We start from the raw sequence: 24,506 nt of genomic DNA, 5'->3' as shown, positions 1-24,506 counted from the left end.
TGGCGGGTCATTCCCCTCATCCCCAGACTCTGCTTCCTCCTCGGAAGACGTGTCAGTGGGATTAAGGAGGTCCTCGAAGTATTCCTTCCACCGCCTGACAATTTTCTCAGTCGACGTCAGCAGCGCTCCGCCAGCACTATACACAGTGCAGGTAGAGCACCGCTTTCCCCTCCTGAGACGTCTGACGGTTTGCCAGAATCTCTTCGAGGCAGTCTGAAAGTCTTTTTCATGGCCTCTCTGAACTCCTCCCACACCCGAGTTTTTGCTTCAGCCACTGCCCGAGCCGCATTCCGCTTGGCCTGTCGATACCTGTCAGCTGACTAAACAGCAACCTAGAAATTAACTAGATCGAAAATGAATACAAAAATACCTAAAACTCAAACACTGGGTCACATGACCCAGTACCGTGACAGTTACAGGAAATATGAACAATAGAAGAAATAAAATTACACGGGCTGTTCATTAATGATTCGAGGTCCGTGTGGTGTCAATGGCAAACCTGTCACTGTGGTGTTGGGGTTTGAGACAAGTTGGTTGCTCCCTGCAGCAACTGGGTGAGAATCCAGGTACTTGATCGCAGTGGCAATCTGGGTCAAGTGGCATCAAATGTTCGGGTTATAATAGTGGAGAAAATTAGCAGAAGTTATGAATAAATTAATTATCATAGCTTGAAATTTTCAGATACCCTGGAAATATTTCAGGAAATCATTACATGATAATAAAAAAAAGTCCCAGCAAACTGTCCAGGAAACAGAATTCTTCTGTTAAACACATCCAGTGAAAGCAGTTCATCTGCAGGGTAAAGGATCAAGGGGGATCTTGATTTGCTTAATGAGACTGCTCATCGACTCTCAACCTCATCAGAACTTCAGAAGATGAGATCTTGCTCTGTTGTTGAGTTGCAGTCTGGAATAAAATCCATGGAGTTCATGCAACCACAATCAGGTCATTTTTCAATTTGGAGGGATTCTGGGGAACCTGAAACAGAATTTCAATTATGCATAGAGATTTATATTTAAGTTTTATTTAGAAGTCAAGTATGATGGCTGTAATTTTTTATTGAATGTTTGTTTCTCTCTAAAACTTTAAATATTTTGGCCAAGAAGTGGAACTCTTAAGATTAAGAATATCTTCTGTGAAGTGCCAAGATGGATATGATTAACTTTTCTGTTTTTTTCTCAATGAGGGGAGAATCTGAAGCTCTCATAGAATGATTGAACACAGTAACCTCTGTAAAAGTAGCAGTGTTAATCTTAGTTTAAACATTGATTTATGCCACCAACTGTTTATGATTCATCTCCAGCTGTTGTTGTTGTTGTTTTTTTTTTTTTTTTTAAAAAAAGCAGTGTGTGTGTGTGTGTTTATTTTACTGTGTGTTCATTGTAATCAGGAAGTGGAGCCTCTCCTCCTCACTATAAATTTCACGATAAATCTGTCTATAGTCACCTGAACCTGTTGAACATTAACACTGAAACCAGAGACTGTTTGTGAAAGATGGACATCATGACATCACTCACTGTTTTTTGTGAAGCAGTACAGAGCACTGTGGTCCATGTGGGTCTGTCTACAATGCTGCTACGAGGGTGCATGTTTGCCATAAAGGTCCATAATGTCTCTTTTCATTGCTGTGCTGATGATATTCAAATCTACCTCCACTTGACTGGGGATGTTTCATCTTCACTACATCCTCTGTTTAATTGTTGGAGGGATTTCAAAGACTCGTTATCGTATAACTCTCTTACTCTAAATGAAAAGAAGACGGAAATTATTGTTTTTGATAGAAATATTTTCTGGGACAACTGACTGGCACACTCGGGCCTGTTTCTGTTCACCTCACTGATGCTGTTAGGAATCTTGGAGTTTTTATGGATAGTTCCTTCAAACTGGATAAACAGGTGTCTACTGTGGTAAAAACTAGCTTCCATCAACTACGCCAAATTTCTAAGGCTAAACCTTATATACCACGCAAAGATCTGGAGAAACTTATTCATGCATTCATCACTTCAAGACTAGATTAATGTAACTCTCTTTATTTGGGCCTCCAATCTTCCCTCCTTCAGCGATTCCAGTTGGTCCAAGATGCTGCAGCACATTTCTTAACCGGCACTAGAAGGTATGATTCCATCACTCCTGTTTTAGCCAACTTACATTGGCTTCCTATCAAATATCAAATCGATTTTAAATCTCATTGTCTACTTATAAAATCCTAAATAATATGGCACCTGATTTCTTAGCAGATTTCATCTGTCTGTATAGGAGAGCACTAAGATCATCGGGTCAACTTCTCTTAGTGCAACCTAGGTCTCGGCTGAAGATCAGAGGAGACCGTGCCTTTGCCATTGCCGCACCCAAATTAAGGAATAATCTTCCTCTTGACATTTGTGCATAAGATTCTATTCAACCTATTAAATCACGTCTAAAAACATCTTGTTTAGCCTGGCATTTGAGGCTAATTAGTGTGATTTTTATCTGGCTCTGCATTTATATTATGTAATTATTTTATATCTCTAATTTATATTTTATATTGTGATTTTGTCTGTATCACGGTTTTACTGGAAAGCACTTTGGTATACTTTGGTCTTGAAATGTGTATACAAACACAGTGGGGCAAAAAAGTATTTAGTCAGCCACCGATTGTGCAAGTTCCCCCACCTAAAATGATGACAGAGGTCAGTAATTTGCACCAGAGGTACACTTCAACTGTGAGAGACAGAATGTGAAAAAAAATCCATGAATCCACATGGTAGGATTTGTAAAGAATTTATTCGTAAATTAGGGTGGAAAATAAGTATTTGGTCACCTCAAACAAGGAAAATCTCTGGCTCTCACAGACCTGTAACGTCTTCTGTAAGAAGCGTTTCTGTCCCCCACTCGTTACCTGTATGAATGGCACCTGTTTGAACTCATCATCTGTATAAAAGACACCTGTCCACAGCCTCAAACAGTCAGACTCCAAACTCCGCCATGGCCAAGACCAAAGAGCTTTCGAAGGACACCAGGAAAAGTATTGTAGACCTGCACCAGACTGGGAAGAGTGAATCTACAATAGGCAAGCAGCTTGGTGTGAAAAAATCAACTGTGGGAGCAATCATCAGAAAATGGAAGACATACAAGACCACTGATAATCTCCCTCGATCTGGGGCTCCACGCAAGATCTCATCCCGTGGGGTCAAAATGATCATGAGAACGGTGAGCAAAGATCCCAGAACCACACGGGGGGACCTGGTGAATGACCTGCAGAGAGATGGGACCAAAGTAACAAAGGTCACCATCAGTAACACACTACAACGGCAGGGAATCAAATCCCACAGTGCCAGACGTGTTCCGCTGCTGAAGCCAGTGCATGTCCAGGCCCGTCTGAAGTTTGCCAGAGAGCACATGGATGATACAGCAGAGGATTGGGAGAATGTCATGTGGTCAGATGAAACCAAAGTAGAACTTTTTGGTATAAACTCAACTCGTCGTGTTTGGAGGAAGAAGAATACTGAGTTGCATCCCAAGAACACCATACCTACTGTGAAGCATGGGGGTGGAAACATCATGCTATGGGGCTGTTTTTCTGCCAAGGGGACAGGACGACTGATCCGTGTTAAGGACAGAATGAATGGGGCCATGTATCGTGAGATTTTGAGCCAAAACCTCCTTCCATCAGTGAGAACTTTGAAGATGAAACGAGGCTGGGTCTTCCAACATGACAATGATCCAAAACACACCGCCCGGGCAACAAAGGAGTGGCTCCGTAAGAAGCATTTGAAAGTCCTGGAGTGGCCTAGCCAGTCTCCAGACCTCAACCCCATAGAAAATCTGTGGCGGGAGTTGAAAGTCCGTATTGCTCGGCAACAGCCCCAAAACATCACTGCTCTCGAGAAGATCTGCATGGAGGAATGGGCCAAAATACCAGCTACTGTGTGTGCAAACCTGGTAAAGACCTATAGTAAACGTTTGACCTCTGTTATTGCCAACAAAGGTTATGTTACAAAGTATTGAGTTGTATTTTTGTTATTGACCAAATACTTATTTTCCACCCTGATTTACGAATAAATTCTTTACAAATCCTACCATGTGGATTCATGGATTTTTTTTTTTTTTTCACGTTCTGTCTCTCACAGTTGAAGTGTACCTCTGGTGCAAATTACTGACCTCTGTCATCATTTTAAGTGGGGGAACTTGCACAATCGGTGGCTGACTAAATACTTTTTTGCCCCACTGTACATTTGATATGATATGCTATGACATCTTATTGGCTGAAATCTTCGGCTTCTATAAGCTGTAAAAGTTCATTTTTATTCATGCAATGTATGATTCATGCCAAACATTATGATATCATTGTGATATCTGAGTGCTTTGTTTCTAATAATAGTTAATAGTGGATTGCATTTATATAGTGCTTTTCTAGGCGCCCAAAGCGCTTTACAATTCCACTATTCATTCACACACTGGTGGAGGCTACAGTTGTAGCCACGGCTGTCCTGGGGCAGACTGACAGAAGCGAGGCTGCCATATCGCGCCATCGGCAAGTGTGTTGTGCAGCTCTCTCCATGCCCTTTTATAATCTGGTTTCATGAAAAAATAAATTTCTAAAGTCAACTTTGACCAAACAATTAAGGTCAAAGTCCTCCAAGGCCTAGTTTGTTGTTGCGAAGTTTGAAGAAAATCCATGAAGAAGTTTTCACAGATTTAAACAAAATGAAATCAGCTTGAGCTGTTATTGGTATATACCATCACTCTAAATTTCAACACACTGTCTTGAAAGCTGTGAGTGCTATATTTCAAACACACAAACAAGCAAACAGAACAATTACAAAGTCCTCACCTCAGTGGAAAAATAATCAAATATTAATTCAAAACCTAATCAGCTGTTGTTATCAAAGCAGACTGGCGTCAGCATACTGTGATAAAAACATCATAAAACATCAACGTTTTAGTATAGCCCTTTCACTTTGGGACAAGCTGTGCTCTTTGAGTTCTTTAGTTAAAGTTTGGTTCATTTGTACTCTAACAACAACTTGACCAAGGCCCTAATCCAGGAAGCAATTTCAGCATACCCATATGCTGAATTTACCCTAAACGGTTATCATGAAGTCATTTCAGGGTTTTCTCAGCATGTTCACATGAAAGGGAAGGAACTGCCAGCATCTGACCAATTACAAAGGGGCGTTTCATAGATCGCTGATATGACTCTTCTTCCAAAGAAAATTATCCCCTTGAGTGTCACCTACTCCAGAGATTGTCATGGTACTGGGTTGTGTGACCTAGTATGTGGGTTTTTAATGTATCATTTTGTATTCATTGATGTTCTAGTTTCGGTTTGGCTTGTCTAGTTAATTTCCAGGTTGCTGTTTAGTCCTTTGTTTTTTAAATTCCTTTTGTCATCTCCCCCTGTACTCAGTCTCCCTGGTTCGTGCGCCTACCTCAAAGTCAAAGTCAAAGTCAACTTTATTGTCAATTCTGCCACATATACAGGACATACAGAGAATAGAAACTTCGTTACTCTCAATCCCTAGATAAAATAGAAAATGAACATTTAAATATAAGAGTGATTAAAAATGCAAGTAAAATATTTTAAAGTAAAAAAAATTAAATAATATAATACAATTTTACATATAACAAGAAAGCTATACAATATACAATATAAGGGTAAATGACATTGAGTGCAAACCAGGCAGAGTAGTGCAAATAGGCAAATAGTGCAAATGGAGATTTGGTAGTGTACGGTATGAGATAGTGTAACACAAAGTCTTATGAGGTAATGGCAGTCCAATGCTCCACAAAGTGACTGGTAACTGGTGCAGGCCAGTGAGTGAGTCAGAGAGTGTGTGTGTGTGAGTGTGTGTGACAGAGTTCAGTGAGACCGTGGAGGAGAGAGGGGAGAGGGGGCAGAATCGGGAGGGAGTTAAGCTTCCTGACAGCCTGATGGATGAAGCTGTCCTTCAGTCTGCTGGTCCTGGCCTGGAGACTCCGCAGTCTCCTCCCCGACGGCAGCAGCTTGAAGAAGCTTTGCATTGGGTGCGTGGGATCAGCCGCTATGCAAAGGGCTTTTTTAGTGAGACGGGTGCTGTAAATGTCCTGGAGGGAGGGGAGAGAGACACCAATGATCCTCTTTGCAGCTCTCACTATGCGTTGGAGGGTTCTATGGCAGGACGCATTGCAGGCTCCAAACCACACAGTGATGCAGCTCGACAGGATGCTCTCGATGGTGCCTCTGTAGAAAGTGTGCAAGATGGGGGCTGGTGCTCCTGCTCTTCTTAGTTTGCGGAGAAAGAAGAGACGCTGCTGTGATTTCTTGGCCAGTGCTGTGGTGTTGTACGTCCAGGAGAGATCCTCTGTGATGTGCACACCCAAGAACTTGGTGCTGCTCACTCTCTCCACAGACGCTCCGTCAATGGTCAGAGGAGCATGTTGGGTGTGCATTCTCCTGAAGTCCACAACAATCTCCTTCGTCTTCTCCACATTCAGAGAGAGATTGTTGTCAGCACACCACGTGGCCAGGCGTCTCACCTCACTTCTGTAGTCGGTCTCATCCCTGTTGCTAATGAGACCCACCACCGTTGTGTCGTCCGCAAACTTGATGAAGAGGTTGGAGCTGTATGATGGAGTGCAGTCATGGGTCAGCAGAGTGAAGAGGAGGGGGCTCAGCACACATCCCTGCGGGGCCCCCGTGTTTAAAATGATGGTGCTGGATGTGTTACTGCCGACCCGTACTGCTTGAGGTCTTCCGGTGAGGAAATCCAACAGCCAGTTGCACAGTGAGGTGTTGAGCCCCAGCTGGACCAGTTTTTGAGTGAGCTGTTGGGGGATTATAGTGTTGAATGCTGAACTGAAGTCTATGAACAGCATTCGAACATATGAGTCTTTTTTGTCCAGGTGTGTGAGTGCTGAGTGGAGTGCAGTGGAGATGGCATCATCGGTTGAGCGATTGGGCCGATACGCAAACTGGAAGGGATCCAGGGAGGGGGGCAGGACAGTCTTGATGTGTTGCATGACTAGTCGTTCGAAGCACTTCATCAGGATGGGAGTAAGTGCAACAGGACGGTAGTCATTAAAGCAGGAGGGAGATGACTTTTTTGGAACCGGAATGATTGTGGTGGCTTTAAAACATGTGGGGACGACAGCCTGGATGAGTGATATGTTGAAGATGTCTGTGAAGACATCAGTGAGTTCCACTGCACAGTCTCTCAGTGCACGACCAGGAATGTTGTCAGGACCCGGAGCTTTACGTGCATTGATCCTGCTGAGGGATCTCCTCACGCTGTCCGGGGACAGAGTCATCACCTGGTCACCAGGAGGGGGTGGGGTCTTCTGTGCAGTGGTGCTGTTTTGGACTTCAAAGCGAGCAAAGAAAGTGTTCAGCTCGTTCAGCAGGGGGATAGTGCTATCACAGGTCTGTGGTGGGGGCTTGTAATCTGTGATGGTCTGAATGCCCCGCCACAGGCTCCGTGAGTCTCTGCTGTCTTTGAAGTGATGAGATATTTTCCTGGAGTACTGTCTCTTAGCCTCTCTGATGCCACGGGAAAGGTTGGCCCTAGCTGTCCTCAGGCTTGCCTCGTCTCCAACTCTGAAGGCAACATTCCGAGCTTTCAGCAGCCTGTAGACCTCTCCTGTCATCCATGGTTTTTGATTGGCCCGGACAGTTATGGTTTTCGTGACTGTTACATCCTCAATACACTTGTTGATGTAGGCAGTAACAGTCTCTGCGTACTCCTGGAGGTCAGTGGTGTTGTTATAGGTGGCAGCCTGCTTAAACATGTTCCAGTCTGTGGTGTTGAAGCAGTCCTGTAAAGCCTCTGAAGACCCTTCTGGCCACACTTTTATCTGCTTACGAACCGGTTTGGTGACTTTAATGAGCGGTCTGTAGGCAGGCATTAGCATGACAGTGATATGGTCTGAGGCGCCGAGGTGGGGGAGGGGAAAAGCTTTGTAAGCTGCTCTCTGGGTGGTGTAAACAAAGTCCAGTGTGTTATTTCCCCTTGTTGGAAAGTCTATGTGTTGTTGTATTTTTGGAAACACGCACTTTAAGTCTGCATGATTGAAATCCCCAGTCAGGATGAGAAAAGCATCAGGATGGGCTGTCTGCTGCTACCTGTCATGTGTCATGTCTGTGTGGCTCTTGTTGTCAAGTTTGTTTCATGTCTATGTCACTGTGTTTCCTGTTTTATTTTGAAAGAGTCTGGTGTTCTTTTTTCACTGCATTTAGTTTTACTCTCTCCTGTGTTGTCATTATGTTTCATTCTAGTCAGCTGTGTCCTCACGTGTCTCCACTTCCTCTGATCACCTCATGTGTGTATGTAGTCCTCAGTCTTGCTGTGTTCAGTGTCATGTCGTCTGTGTTATCTCCCCTACTCCTTGTCACGGTTTCCCAGTCAAGTCCTAGTAAGTCATAGTTTATGTTGTTTAGTTATAGTATAAAATCACAGTAAGAGTCATAGTTTCCCGGTCTATGTTCAGGTTTTCCCTCAGATTCTTTGTTTTTTTCTGTGACTTTTCAGCCCTAAATAAAGGCTCGCCTTTTCTTAAGTCCAGTTTTGTCCCCTTGCCTCTGTCTGCTCTTGGGTCCTCTACTCACTCCACGCGGTCTGCCCTGGCAGTCTGTGACAGAGATATTATCAAATGGTTATAAAAAAAACAAAGATCATGAAAATATATCAGTAAAATGCAACACAGCGCTAAAAAACATGAGAAAATAGGTCATTTGGTGACTGAGTCAATATTTGACCTTTAAAAGCACCAAACATGTACAAAAGAAAAGAGAAAAGCAGTTTTATATCATTTAAACATAAAAACAGATTTCAATGAGTTTACGTAAGCATGCTGCATAAAAGCACATAAATGCATATACACTGTTGTTTTTAATATTAATTATTAATTGGTAATATCCTTTGCAGCTCCATTTCTCTGCCTAGCCTAGTCCTTATCACCTCCCAGCACTCCTGTACTTTCTTCTTCTCCCCGACTATCCTGCGTTTCTTTCTTTGAATACTTCCTGTTCCTCCTCTGTTTTTGCTCAAGTTGATACACCAAATACCTTCATTGCAATGTCCCCTCACCATTTCAGCTGTACTTTCCCAGTCATCTGGTCATTTTTCCTTTCCACCCAGAGCCCGTGTCCTCCCTGAACCATGAGCAACATTCTTCTCTCTTCAGCTTCCAAACCACTTAATTTATGCCTCTGCCTTCACCAGTTTCCTGTTCTTGATTTTCGGAGTCATCCTACGAACTGCCACGAGATACAGAAACATCTTCCCCTGACACCACCTTAGTCTCCTCTCACTGTCAGAATGGGCCTTCTTCTGTAGTCCACCTCTGTGTACTTTATATGTTACACTAGGTTTCTCACTATTGTTGAGATATGTGTTCACCACAGCCGTTTGTATCCTTTTCACAAAACCCACTGTTATCGTTCATTTTTCTCCTTAACACCATATCTATGCAACACCTGATTATCATCTCTGTTGCCTTCACCTGCACCTAAACTGTTGCCTGTTACAATCACCACCTCCTGTCCTCACTTCCCTTCCACCTGGACTCCACTCCCCCCCCGCACACACACAGGATCTGCCTTTCTTCTCTAAACCACACCAGCCAGCTCTCTTCCTGTCGGTGTTTGTATTTAAAGTCCAGACTCTGCACTCCCACCTTTTCTTCATGCTTGCTGCTTCTGAAGATGCTTCCCACTTTCCTCTTTGTCTGTCTCGCAGTCTGTCAGAACCCTACTGGTCAGCAGCACTGGAAGCGGCTGTTGTTAATGGGGTTTGACCAATCCTATGTGGAAATCTCATTGTTGATTAATCAAACTTAACCGGCCTTCAGCTCCTGCTTCAAGAGATCCATCCAGTTCAGTCAATCGTGGCAGTCACGGCTGCTACTTCAGACATTTTCCCCATCTGTATGCCCACATCCATAGTATCTGCAGGTCAGCTGGTATCCTCTGGAGGTTTTCTGCCTCTTTCACATTCATTCTACCCAGATCTATACAAGCTGTCTGTATTTATTACTTGTCCATATAAAACACATATGAGTGATTTAAAAATTTATATTAAAGGAAAGGTCACTCATTAAAAAGTTTATGTTTTTATTGATTATTTGACTGTAGGGTTTCTTTGTGGGCAGTCTTCCAGCTTCACTTGAAGGTGTGGCAGCCAAAAGAGTTCCCAGGTGTCTTGAGTGCCTTTTTAATGTTTCCTGGTGGTACCAGGTGATTAAAGTGAGGATTGGATAGCCATATTCCTTTACTGTAGATTGTAGTCGGTAGGCCAAGTGGGATATATTTATTTAATGATTGTAATTATGGTTATTATGTACACAGCATTGGTGTGATATTAATAAAGGTTATGAGGTAAGAAAGGTGTGTGTAGTTTAGTATGGAACCCCAGATAATGGTATGGCTTGAGGGCCAATTAGCAGCAGTCTATAAAGGGGTGCCAGATAACATCAGAGGCCGTTGCTGGATCCATGTCCCACCCCTGGGCTACATTGTTTTATTTCATGTTATGTTTTTGGAATTTTAATATAGGTGAATAAACACACCTCATCTCTGCCTCAAGCCTCCTATTTGAACCCAGCCACTACAGGCCATCCTAACAGTGTCCCGTATGAATATGGGGTATAAAGGACAGGGCTCTGTGCTGGACTAAAAACTTGTTGCAGCCGCTGAACCGTGACAGGCTTCATGTAGTGCAGGTTTGTCTTTGGAGTTTTATATTCTGGCAGCTCAGACTGAGCGGAGTGACTCTGTGCTTACAAACTGAACTTGACACCCTTGATGTTACTAAGTCACTTTTTTATTTGTGTCTTTGAGGGTGTCTTGCATCATTTGCAGTTACTTTTATTATTTTTACTTATTATTTTTTGAGTTGATTTTATTTTGACATTTTCTTGGTTAGTTTCAGTTTCTCATTTTGGTTTTATGTCTCATTTAATCATTTTATGTTTTCCAGTCATTTCAAACCTTGCTGTTGGTATTTTGTGTCTTCTGTCTGATTTTTCATAGAAGAAATACGGTGTTACCTGTAACATAAAACTGGGGCTCTGACCTTTGCCCAGTAAGACCTTCAGTAATTCAAGTGTCAGACAGAATTACTCAACTTTATTTTAGTGTCCTTTTAAAGTCCTCAGAGAGTTCACCGAGTGTGGGCAGGACTAAATACATGATAATAAGATATATTCCTTCATTCTAGATATGTAAGAATTAGTTATGCAATGGAATAGTCAAAACTCTTGATGTGAAGATTGTTCCTTTGCATTTTAAATTATAAGTGGCACATTTTATTAATTTATTATTTTAGGAAAGTAATCAATCAGCAAATCAAGTACATAACCTAAAAGACCTGATAATTCTCTTTTTGCTTTCAAAATTCATTTCAAAGTTCATTAAGCATTATCTTATATCAACAATGCCTATTTAAAAAAATTAAATTACATTTTTTTTAAATTACAGTTTTGTTACAAATCACTTAGAATTACAAGAGTTGTGAAAGACACTCAGTTAATCTATTCTTAAACAAAGAAAAAAAGAGTTTGGGCTGTAAAACTTTATCAGTCATCAGTTTCCAGGCACCAGTTTGGCTGCTGCTTCCAACTCTCTGAGCTTCAGAGGCAGGGTGACAGTAGCGAAGTGGACCCTATCCTTCCTCAATTTCTGTTTCACAGTCTGAGTCGGGCCCAGCTCCATGTACTCCTGGTTCTGCCTGTTGTACTGAGGCCAGCTGACCAGCCCAGGACCATTGGGAGAGCTGGGGATGTCAGTGCAGAGAAGATCATCAGTATATGTTCCCTGCGATTTCATTCTGCAGAAATATCATCATTTCATTTGTATACGGCAACTGCACTCATGTGTGCCCTTGTGGGTTGCATCCTTTAAATATTTCCTACTCCAACCAGCAAATTTACTGCAGTCACCTGTCAGCCACTCACAGCTGATATTAATTAAACTGATTACTTATTGCAATAATTCCTGTCAAGCATTTGGTTCTGGAAGCTGATGTGCTGGAAGGAGAAAAGCTGAGATAAGATATGTTTCTTATATCCCAAAAGAAAAACCTCGATAACGTCATGGTGGTAACAGAGATCAAACCCGGGGCCTCATTAGTGCTGTTATAGACTTGACCTGTGACCTATTTCCCCTGACAAACGTGCAACCATTAGGTGTTGTATTTGGATCAGACGCCAACCTGAACCTGACTCATAAACCCAGACAGGTTGTTAGTAACAGCAAGCAGATCTGTTGAGGCCAGTCAAGAGTTATCTTTTCTGTTTCTACTATACCGTACATCATCAGCCCTGTATCAGTTGCTACCAGTTGATAGTCAGCATGTCATGAAGGAAGTCAACAGTACAGGGTCTGTAGTTTTGCGGTTTGCAGCCGTTTTTACTCACCCATCTCGGACAAAATTAGCCCAGTATGACATCATCGTCCTGCAAAATCTCTCATCCTCTTTGGTGATGTTGCCTGAAGATGGGACAGTGGAAGGTCAGTCACAAAGCTGCCCTCTGACTTTCAGTCTTCTAAGGTTAAAGCTGATGTATTCTGCCCATTTTCAGCTCAAAAGTTTTATTCTTGGACTCTGATAATCTGGATCTTCTGTCTGAAACAAGCTGGTCTAACTCTTCCCCCTTTGACTGACATAAACAGAGTTGAAACCGCATGTGGGTGGAGCTTCTGTGCTCCCAGCCAGAGCTATGTGCCCGACATGCCCATATTAGGGACATCCATTCTCTGTGACATCATATAGATGCAAGAATAGAAAAAACTATCTGAAAAGGAGCTGTCTTACACCTTTTGGCTCGTAGTGATTACTGTACATGTGCTGACCTCAGTATTTAGAACTTTGGGAATTTTATTTGATTTATTAAGTCATGCACATCTGACAGAAAAGAAGGGAAAGCAGAATAGGTCCCTTTTAAACAACATTTTGTAGCCATTTGTTAGCCACAACTTTCCCCCATCAGTGATACAATAAAAATGTATTATAGGGCATATACTACACACACTTACCTAAGATTTTTATATTTCCATTCCAGAAACATCCACCAAACATCAAGCCGACATCATCTGCATGATCTGCTTTCACAAAGCTGGGCCTGTTATGTTTGTATATCTCAGCCTGGTATGCAAACTCATACATGTAAACTGGAACGCCCACGTCTGAACAGCCAAGGAGACAAAAGATGAGAGGAGCATGGTTATGCTGGGCTTAAACAGAACAAAGTGAACTTTTTCCCTCACTATTCACTACTGGCACAAAGCTTTGAGGAGCGTCTTTCCTTGCATCAGTTATAGTTGGATTAAAGGAGCAAAAACTAAGCTGACAAATAGGTACACTGATAACCGCAGAAATAAAGAGAAGCTAGCCGCATTGTGAATTGATTTTAACAAGATAAAAGCGTTTATTTTAACCAAAACCACAAACTTTAACCAACCAGCCACTGAAAAACCATGGATGGTCTCTAAGCTCCTGTGCTTGTGTCATCTCTTTTCTATTCCCTGAGTCTGTTTCAGCAGAGAGACTGTTAGTTCCTGCTGTCGCCAAGTGCTGCTCACTGGAGATCATCTGGAGATCATCTGATTCCTGGGAGTCTCTATTTAATATATTATATTAAATAGAGACATATATATATTGTAGAATCGTCACCTTTTTTATATTCATCCATAGCTGCTGTGATGCAGATGCTGTATCGGTCTGTCGTGGTGAAGAAAGAGCTGAGTGCAAAAGCAAAGCTGTCAATCTACATCCCTAGCCTCAGGTTGTGGATCCAAGTGGTGGAAATTAGCTTTCTATAAAGCGTGGCTGGCCTCTCTTGGAGATAGGATAAGGCGTTCTGTCGAGAGTGGCACTGACTAGCCGGAAGGGTCTAGTTGGTTCGGGCATCTGACAAGGATGCCTCCCAGGTGACTCCTGGGTGAGGTGTTCTGGGCATGTTCCACCAGGAAGAACCCCGAGACAGACCAAGGACATGCTGAATAGATTACACCCCTCATCTGGCCTGGAAATGCCTTGGTGTTCCCTTGATAAGCCGGAGGAGGTGGCTGGGGATAGGGATGCGACCTGGCCTCGGATGTATGGAAGCAAGGCCAGGATAGCAGTTTGGTTTTTTTGGTTTTGTTTGGATTTCTGCTCAGGATTTGCTGAGTCCCATTTCACATAATGTCTCTGATAGAGAGGCCCGAGACTGACTGAATGACAGTGTTTCATTTCTGGCACTTATATGTGTGGTTTTGGGAGTCCTTGGAAGTCCACCTGCTCTAATATTTAAATATAAAGGCATGCTGGATGAGTTAGCCCGTTCTCTAACCTGAGTGGTACCCGGCCACTCGGACAACAGGCAGTGTCATCAGCAGGTCTCCTATGATTTCAGTGAATCTGTCTCTGATCTCCTCTGGAGTTTTAGCATCTTGCAGGTATTCATCTACAATGAGGTTGTTAACAAAGGAGGCCTGGAACAGAGAAACAGGTTTTGAAACTATTAGATCAGGTGAGTTTTATTATAGAGCCTAGTCCTAATTTTAACCTGAGCTCAAAAAAAACTTCACCACAACTTCAATCAAATCATTGAATCAATGATATAAAGAAAAGCTGCCTAGCTGTTGCTGTGCTCACCCCTGGAGGATTAAACATGTTCACCACTGCCAGCACGGTCTCTCTGTTCATGCCATTCTCCCACCCAGGAACGGCGAAGCTCTGCAATCCACAAAAACACAATTTAGATCAAGACTTTAAACAGGAAACACATTAGGAGAGTGGAATCAGCCACAGAGACTGTGGTGTAGAGGTATCTGTGCGACCTGAGGTAAGATCCAGCCAAATTCATGGTTTGTGATTCCCATCAGTACCGGAACCTTCAGCACTTCGTGTTTCTGAAGAAGAGCCTCTGCCAAGTCAGTCAGAAATTCGCCGTCCACCACGGCCCCGAGGAAAATTTTCATCTGCACAGAAGTGACTGTTGATGACTTCCAACAGAGGTCAAATGGATACAGGAAGCTGGAGTTTGCCAGCTGAGAGTGTTTAAATGCTTCCATCTAGTGGCCTTAATTAAGTATTATTCTTGCACGTGATATTAATCTCTAATCCAGCAGGTTTTCACACAATTGGCTTGAACAACATCAGATTCATTGTCTGTTTTTCACTCAGTGAATTCAGAGTACATCTGCTTGCACGTGTTAACACAATCATTTACCTGCTTTGTTGCGGCTACTAATTCATCTTGACTCTTCCCCTTCATACAACGGATCAGTTCCTCTGTGCTGCTGTGGTTACATCCAATATGGTTCGCAACAATCTGGGTATGTGGGGGACATGAATGACAATCACAAACAACACAATCTCTTGCTGCCCCAACTACACTAACTTCACCCAACTTTAGTGAAGTTAGTGTAGCTTTAACCCTTTCACGCATAGTGGACAGCTATTCAAAGGCTGTTTCCTTGTATTTGTGTCAGTGTTGATGGTATACTTGCACATAAAACACTACATTGGACACTGATGTGTGACTCCATACCCTGCCACCCACTGGTCAGCCAGTGTTGTCCACCTAAGTGGACATGTAAAAAACTCTTTGAAAAGTACATGTTTGAAAAAAGGAGTTCAAAAATCTTTTTTTCATGAGTAAAGATGAATAAAAATACTTGTGATTGTCATCATTCATCCATGAAAGGGTTAAACTGAGCAATTTCACTGTTACCATCTCGGGATTTCTTTTTTAATTGAACATGGACAATGCATCTATATGCATGTCTGTTCAGATAGTGGTGAAGACTTGATTAGCACTGAAGTATTAACTGTTCATTCTTGGCCAGATTTAGATGCTACTTCAAAGGAGCTACAAAGCAGATATGTTGATCTGCTGATGGAGCAGTCACTGTGAGCTACTTCAAATTCCTCGCATTCAAATTTCAGCACCTGCGCTTGAGACAAAGGATGATTTGTAGTGTAGGTTCCAAGTGTTGCTACTCCACTTTGAAAGATTGCCCTCTGAAACAGTCCTTTTGCTTGTGGAGAAAGAGTCTGTTCAAAAAGAGACATACAGTATGCATGTAAAATTCACTTATGAAATACTCAAACACTTGAATTACTCAGTATTAACTTTGAGGTGCTCATATTTGAGCTTAAACAAATGTTTAGCAGGTTGATTTGACATGCTGATTTCTTCCTTACCAGTATGGATGCACTGATTCCTCCAGCAGATTCTCCAGCCACTGTGACCGTCTGCGGATCGCCACCAAAGGCTTCAATATTTTCCTGCACCCATCTCAGGGCTGCCAGCTGATCCAAGAAACCCCAGTTGCCCTGGGCGTGTTCATCTCCAGTGCTTCGGAAGAAGAAGAGTTGATACAATTTATTTGGATTGCTTTAACTTCATAATATCCACCACATGACTGATGAACCAGCTGGAGTTATTATTGGCAGTAGATTGTGAGTTAGCTCAACCTTTTGTTAGAAATAATTTAATTAATGTGATCAGGTGGATGTTGAAAGGTTAAGGAAAACAACTCCTTACCTCAGGAAACCCAGAATGCCGAGTCGATACTGAATAATAACCATCACTATGTTTTCATAAACAGCTAGTGGAGCCCCATCATACTGTGAAGCTGCACCCATAGCCAGACCTCCTCCATGGATCCACACCATCACCTGAAACACAGCCAAAGAACCTGCATGTCACACCTGACCGATGCCGATTGGAGGAAAAGAAAAAGGTAACGCTGGTAGTTAAAGTAGTAGAAGCACACGGTCAAATGGAAAGCTGCTTATCCATGTCATCAGTCAAAACAGAGATGCCCAGACTTCCTTCTCGACAGCCAACTCGACTTCTTCAGCGTTCTTTTGCTTTCCCGAGCAAGCCAAGAGAGATAATATCACCAGCATTTCTGGACCCACACCAGGGTATCCTCCAAGTTCACAATCCCCGAAGCCTAAATCCTTCTAATCTAGGAGACATAACCAAACTGATTACTGAACCGCCACAAATGACTCGGCTCTCATCTCAGCCCTTTCTGCTTTGCTTAAGGGCTGAGATGGATCCACAGGTACTTGGGAACCCTTCAGGTCTCCTTCACTCTGGCCATCAACTTATTTTTTTTTAAGCCAGAGTGGGCACTCCACCCTCTTTCAGATAAAAATCACGACTCAGAGTTTAATCTCCACTTCACACTGGCAATCATCACTCACTGAAGCCAGCAGTGCCGCATCATCAAAGCAGAGATGAGGTCCTGAAACCACCGGTCGTGGCACCCTCTGTCCCTCGGCTGTAACCAGACATTCTACCCATAAAAGTTTGAAACAGACTCAGTGGCAAAGGACACCCCTGCTGGAGTCCAACACCCACTAGGAACATTATGCCTGGAAATGCAAACCAAGCTCTCACTTTAATTGTACAGTTGGCCCATAGCAATGGCCCCGATATCCCATGATCCTGAAGCACACTCTGCAGGACTTTGTTCTACCTGAATCTGATATTCACTATCAAACAGACTCTCCTCAGTTCAGTTTTTTTAAAAACCTTGGTGACCTCAGTGACTGATGGGCGAGTCGTACACCTCGTGTCCGGGCTCTGTCGTCCCTGCAGTGGCCGTGTCAGTGGGGATCAGGGGACTCTCACTAAGATGTGTCCATAAAGATCTGTATGTGACTGCTTAACCTTTACTGTTGCAAGAACATATAAGGCATATTTGGAGATAGCAGGACTCTGAGCGAGATACCTCCTTAGTCTGGATTTAGATGCCTGAAAACAATGCACAACATTCTGCTATGCTTCCTCTATTGAGCATGTTTTACTAAAATGTGTAGCCATGGGAGAAAGGCTTTGTTAGAAGTGTTAGCCACTCAGGAGCAACATGAACCCCACATATTAAGAAGGCGTCGCTTGGACGATGCAACAGGAGGTCTGGGGTGAGCTTTGTGTTGCTGTCTGTGAGGCTTCAGTTAAGGTAGTAAATATTTGTTGACCTGGAGGGAGTAGGGTTGTAATGGAAAAGAGCCCAGGACACCAAACTCATCTAGTGCAGAAAATGGCATCAGTGCTGTATTATACTATATAAAATATTAGACTATGATACTCTGTATCCCTGCACCCTGCCACTTTTACTCACTGGAAGCTTGTTCCCCTTAGTTGCTTCAGCTGGAGTGTAGACATTCAGATACAGACAGTCCTCTGAAATTGCTGGTGGGATGAATTCGAGCAACATGGTTTTTGAAACATTCACAACTAGTTCAGGATCCTGGATACACCTGAAAAGGAGACAGATGAGGGAGAGTGTGTGATTCAGAATGAGAGTGCTGTTAAAATGTTCTGCTCTTTGGTGACTTACATAGATGGCTCTTGTGTGCCGTCTCTCACACCTTCCCAGGGTTCCTCAGGCCGCGGAGCAGAGAAGCGGAGGTCTCCCACGGGCGGCTGTGCGAAGGGTATCCCCAGGTAGCACTTTGCCCTCCTCTCCGTGCCTTTCACACTAACATATTCTCCTCTGATTTGACCATTTTTCGCCGAGACCACGAGGTCACTTCTCCCTGCTGAAGAAAGAAGTGTGCCGTTAATGGGCTGTGCATCTAAGTCTGAAGAAGTCTTTTAACTTAACCGCTTAACAGCTTTTAGTTTCTCTGTTTGTAGAAGTTCAAGGTGTAAGAAGCAGATTTATATCTGCAGGTCACATGACTGAAAAGTATCATTATTCATTCAGTTTAATGCAGTTTTATTTATACATTGCCAAAACACAAGAGCATAATTAATTATTAAGTAAAAAAAATATGCTCCGTATAAACTGAATGTATGTCAAACAAGTACACTTTATTTTCTTAAAATTAACATTTTACGTTGCACTTACATGACACACTGACATGGAAAACTGAAATTACTTAAAGGCAACATTTTGGATAGTGTGTAAAATACAAATAAAAGCAGAATGCAATGATATACGAATCTCAAACTCATATTTAGTTCACAACAGAAAATAGTCAAATATGTCAAATGATTAAAACGAGCGCAGCGACGCTTTGTAAGTTTGACTAAAAAGTATGACGTAGTCCTGTGTGGACGGCAGAGGTCAGACCCAAACGCAGGACTCGGAAACAAAACGAGTGAACTAAAGAAGACGCCGTTATTACCTGTAACACGATACTCTTAAACTCACTGACACAAGCATACAAAAACTCAGGCCAGGAGAAAACCAAGCCTTAACTAAGAGTAAAAGAGGGAAACACGGAGCATTCAGGGACAACACTACAAGGGACAAAGTGAAACTGAGAACTTAAATACACACACAGGATAACGAGAGGCTGAACCACGAGTGGGAGCACAAAAGGACTGGGCAAGAAACAGACATGGAGACGAACACAGAAATGAACAAAGCAACATGAAGGGAGAACACAGGAACAGGACTGCAACAGTGTCACGGTGCCATGGAGACAGCACAGGTAGGGGAGGGGACAGAAGGAAGAACAAAACACAGGTGAGACTGGACCAAACAGGCGCAACAAGAACCACAGAATTAGAAATGTAAAGAATGAAAACTCAGAGGCATTAGGAACTAAAGACAGAGAACCAATACATAGCTGGAATATGAAAATCTCCAACACCAAACAAAACCAGTGTTGGTCAAGTTACTTGAAAAAAGTAATCAGTAACTAATTACTGATTACTTCCCCAAAAAAGTAATACCGTTACTTTACTGATTACTTATTTTCAAAAGTAATTAATGACTTAGTTACTTTTTAAAAACACGATTTACAACCTGAATAGATGATAAAGCGATAGATCTTTCAGCCCAATTCTACTTTTTCTGCATAATCCATCATACAAAATGTAATCAAATGGAAAAGTCTCTTTTTAAAACTTGTTTTATCAGTTTTAATCTTTTAATTTTATGCATCAAGCAAACATTTAATTATCTGCAACATTCTCTGACTGGAAGAAATTAGTTTAACATTTAAACCTATTTTCTGCACATTCCAGCACATAAAATAAAATATTTTTTGTGTTTACACTCAGTCTTTCAAATAGATGCAAGTAAAACACAGCAGAAAATAAATAAAGTCAAAGACTCAGCGGTCCTGTTGCTCTATTTTCACCTGTAAAGCAGGAGTGGGGTAGGCGGAGGTTTACCCTGGTGCAGGTGTGCCGCGGTCAGTGGAAGAATCCGCGAGTTTCTCTGTGAGTTTCCCATTACGTCGTAGCTACTCGGTGCTTGCTCGGAGGTTTAGGGGTTTTTTCGCTGTAAAAAGAAGTTTTCTTCCCACGCACAACGGACGCTAATGTTTTTGTCACTTTTTATGGAATCAAACTCAAAGTAAGGTCAGTACTTCCACGCTTTAAACGCTGCACGCTCATACTCTCTCCCACAATCGATATGTGATCCATTGTTGATCTGCACACAGCTGTTGTCACGAACGGGGCACTCGCTTACGTCACTGTCGTGAGACATTCTCGCAAAAAAATCACGGTTTTAGTAACGCAGTAACGCAGCGCTCCTACGGGAAAGTAACGGTAATCTAATTACCGTTTTTGCAATAGTAATCCCTTTACTCGTTACTTGAAAAAAGTAATCAGATTACAGTAACGCGTTACTGTAATCTGATTACTGATTACTTTAATCTGGGAAGTAACGCGTTACTGCCCATCTCTGAACAAAACAGCACAACTCCAAAAGAGGGTCAAAGACCCAGGATCGTGACTAAAAGAAACAACCATAAGAATATTTCACAACTAACCAGGGTAACTGGTTACAGGTCAGTGACGTGAGTGGGTAAAAAAAGGATCTTAGAGAGGCAGAAGACTGTACGGTACATAACATCATTATGAGATTCAGAGAATGTGGTGAAATCTCTGTGCCCAAGGGTCCAGGCTCAATGTCTTTATTGGATGGACAGTGCCTTGGGCAACATTGCGTTAAAGCAGGGATAATTCGGTGATGGAAATCAGTGCCTGATCTCAGGTACACTACCAGACATCTCGGTCAGTGAACACTATTCTCTGTCCACAGATGCAGATTAAAGCTCCATCATTGCAGAGAAGCATGTGAACATGATCCACAAACACCGCCGTCTTCTCTGGGCCAAAGCTCATTTAAAATGGACTGAGACAAAGTGAAGACTGTTGAATATTTGAAGTTCTCAGTGCCCCTGTAATTGACAGCTTGCACTGTAAAGGCACCATCAGTGCTGAATGGTTTACAGCGGGTTTAGAGCGACGTGCCATGCAGAAGGTCTTACAAGATAATCCTAAACCACTTTTTCAGCCCCATGACTTCAGAGTAGTAGCGTCCAAATGCTGAACTGGCCTGCCTGCAGTGCTGACCTTTCACCACCTGAAAACATATGACTCAGGACTATCCAGCAGCTAGAATCTTCTATGAGACGACAAGGGGACAAAATTCCAGCGGCTCTCAGTTCCCAGACATTTACAGTCTGTTGAAAAAAAAAAAAAAAAAAAAGAGGGGACGTTACACGTGTTGCGTGAAGCTCAAAATGACCTTCATGTTTAAAACTGCACATTTTCTCAGTTCAAACTGTTTACATGTTTGTGTTCTGCTGTGAATAAAATTTGGGTTTATGAGATTTGCAAAATAGCTGCATTCTGTTTTTATTTACATTTCACAGCCCAATGTTTTGGAATTAGGGTTTATATTAAAAAAAACAAAACAAACTAGTGATAAATCATAATCAGTATGCTTTGTGCAAAGAGGGTTTGACCTCTGGCACTTCCACATGCCGCCCTGTCCCGGGCCTCCTGACTGTGGAGCAGCAGCTCACAGATGCCAAATGTGTGAAGCTGTTCTTTGTGTCCAATCATTGCTTCTGTGTAGCTTAATTGTCTCAATCCAAGTGTTTTGTATCAGCTTTGAGTTACATAATCTGTGTAGCTTTAAAATGTTTAGCCTACCTTGAAGAAACTCATCAGGTGGATTTCCCCAGCCCAGTGGCAGATTGATTCTTTGTAACAAATAGGTAGGTTTAACTAGTTAACAGAATGCTTTCCATTAGTGGGCCTTTACTGTGTATTTTTACTGTCTGATTGCCACTTACTGCCATCTGCTGTCTGAATATTTGTGTGAAGCATGCATGTAGTGAAGCACGATGATTTAACATGGTTTTGGTTTTACTAGTCCAGTGCCTTTTCATGGAAACTGAACCCCACATTATTTCTTCGGGTGGTAGTTAACGTTTGGGATAACTGGTTTAGGAACGCATTAAGAAATGTGCACAGAAAAATAGCCCCACAAGCATGCGTGTGTGTGTGTGTGTGTGTGTGGTTTTCTTCCTGCACAGAGATTGAAGCAGACACCATTCACTGTCATGGAAACACTGAACTACTTTCAGCCAGAATAGCTTAACTAATCCAAAAGAAAAACCTCAGACCTGGCACTGAAATCCTCCCCAACACACCTGCCAACTTTCAAGGGGGTGGGCAAAATGATGAAGGCGTACATGGAGCAAACATCAAAAACAAACTTGTTTCCTTTGGTCAAATATCAGCATGATTATACTTTATCTGACACAATCCTTCTTTTCTGCTCTGCTAACATACTATAACATTCTGTGGTGAACCCATGAATCAGCCATCTGTCTGCAGACATTACCATGTGCCTCCCAGAAAAGAGCTCAAATGAAGCGTTGTCTCACCTGGTGTTGCCTGTGCTACCACAATCAGCACAGGTAGAACATAAACAATAAACAGCGCTGTTCTCATCCTGGCCAGGCTCAGAGAAAAGACGGACTGAATTACAGCAGTCTCAGAGAAATAGCCTTCGACTCCCCCCTCCCCTATCCTGCCCTCCTTTAGCACCTCCCATACACTCACAAACACACAAGCATTCAAAACATAGAGCCAGTACACAGACTTTTAACCTCTTTCACACCCACTCAATATGCGATAGCCTCAGTGCTACGACCCGGCTCAAAAGTCGCAACATAAAAAAAAAAGATGAACACCAGAGTGTTAGTGAGAAGAGGATTTTTCTTAAACTGGAATACCAGGTCGGCTAAAATTGCTGGCGCCACCAAGGCAAAGACAAGTGAGCTCCCTGGAAGCTTGCCTCAGGTATGCTTTTATCCACACCTGACTAGGTGTGGCCAATTAGCATCAGCTGAAAACATTGAGGAGATTAGGGGCTGCAGAGGGACGTAACACTCAGCATAAATATTGTAGTCGTCTATTGATTTAAACTCCACGCACGACTCTGACCGCAGAGTCAAAAATGAGGAAATGCTGCTCTTTGACCCCACTCAGATCTCACTAGTATACTCCTAACAGTAGGGTAAATGCAAACTGTTCTCTGTTTCTAGGACAGACTGCTGTCAGACTGAGAGGAGGTACATGAGGTGAAATGCAACAAACAAACCCAAATAACTGTGAAATGTGCACATTCTGCCGCGGCCCTTCAGTGAATGATCGCAGTGAACGCACTAAAAAGGGGAAAGAAATCCTTGGAGCAAAGCTGCTGTGGGTTCTTGCATCACTTGTGTTCCTCGTGTGCTTGTAAAAGTCACTTAAAGGTGAGCCATAATATTTTCACAGCTGAGGGCTGAGGGCCTCTCGGCCTGGGGCTCGGTCACTCAGGCACAGCTGGCGGCCAGCGGAGCTCACGGGCGCGTCACTGCAACTCCCCCTGGCTTCTGCTCCGCGGCTGCTGAGTGAGCCCTCATCTGGGACTCTCCTCAGCTCTTTCTGGGACAGTGGCGCGGCTGCCCCTCTGTTGGTCTTCCTTGGTCTCTTGTGTTCTGGGGGCCTCTGGATGTCTGGAGTTTTGATCTCCTCCATACCTGCTTCACACCCCGGAGGACGGGGCTGTGGCCCCCCCACACTCCCTAGCAGATCGTTACATGGAGAAACCTTTGGAATACAAGCGCGCTGATCCACACAGGTATGCACACAGGTGTTCACTGCTCGTAGACCCAAATTACACCTTGCTTGGCTGCTACTTCGAAGCACATCTGTCCTGCGTGCTGCACAACAACATTGAATATTTAGTATTTACTGCTGTTTACACTTAGCTAGATTAATGTGATGGTGTTGTGTTTAGTATGTTGCTTTGTTTTTTGTTTTTTTTGTCTTTTTTGCTTGTTTTCTATTCTTCTCTCAACAGGTGATCCAGGAGATTTTTATTTTTTTTCTCCCCCCCTTTCTCACGGTCCCTCCCCCCTTCTGTTTTTCCTTTCCTTCCTCTTTCTTTCTCCCTTTCCTATCCCTCACTCATGTCTGTCCCGTCTGTAACATCTGAAAATAAAATATAATAAATAATAAAAACAAAGATCGACCAAATGGACCAATACGGCAATGCCACGATGATCCATTTGGCAAAGTAAATCCATTGGGTATCCTTGTTGGTCTTCAGACAACAATTCTGATGGCTAAAGAACCAAATGGGACAGGCATGTTGACATCCCAGCGGTGTTGGTGGATATTAGTGTGCTCAGTTCATTTGACAACTTTCAAAAGATCCCAAACTCCTCTACATGCCACATGGCATTCGGCTCTTGTTGAGTCCCCATGTTTAACAGCTCAGGATTTAAGATTTTTTT

The 24,506-nt window shown here is 42.8% G+C and overlaps 1 protein-coding gene across 1 annotated transcript; it reads right to left on the bottom strand.

Moving 5' to 3' along the window:
- Positions 1 to 11,066: 11,066 nt before the first annotated feature.
- On the bottom strand, positions 11,067 to 22,834 carry ces3 (carboxylesterase 3). The gene is made up of 13 exons (XM_004566191.4): positions 22,608 to 22,834; positions 18,302 to 18,503; positions 18,083 to 18,221; positions 16,492 to 16,625; positions 16,149 to 16,302; positions 15,894 to 15,998; positions 15,172 to 15,273; positions 14,780 to 14,920; positions 14,595 to 14,675; positions 14,290 to 14,431; positions 12,992 to 13,141; positions 12,373 to 12,445; positions 11,067 to 11,729 (listed from the first exon to the last, which is right to left on the bottom strand). The coding sequence occupies exons 1-13, from the start codon at positions 22,672 to 22,674 to the stop codon at positions 11,540 to 11,542; spliced, it is 1,680 nt and encodes a 559-aa protein (XP_004566248.1). The 5' UTR covers positions 22,675 to 22,834; the 3' UTR covers positions 11,067 to 11,539.
- Between the last annotated feature and the right edge of the window lie 1,672 nt (positions 22,835 to 24,506).

Source organism: Maylandia zebra, linkage group LG7 (assembly GCF_041146795.1).
Source record: "Maylandia zebra isolate NMK-2024a linkage group LG7, Mzebra_GT3a, whole genome shotgun sequence".
In the NCBI taxonomy this organism is placed as follows: domain Eukaryota; kingdom Metazoa; phylum Chordata; class Actinopteri; order Cichliformes; family Cichlidae; genus Maylandia; species Maylandia zebra.
This window is presented reverse-complemented; position numbering and strand designations above follow the sequence as displayed.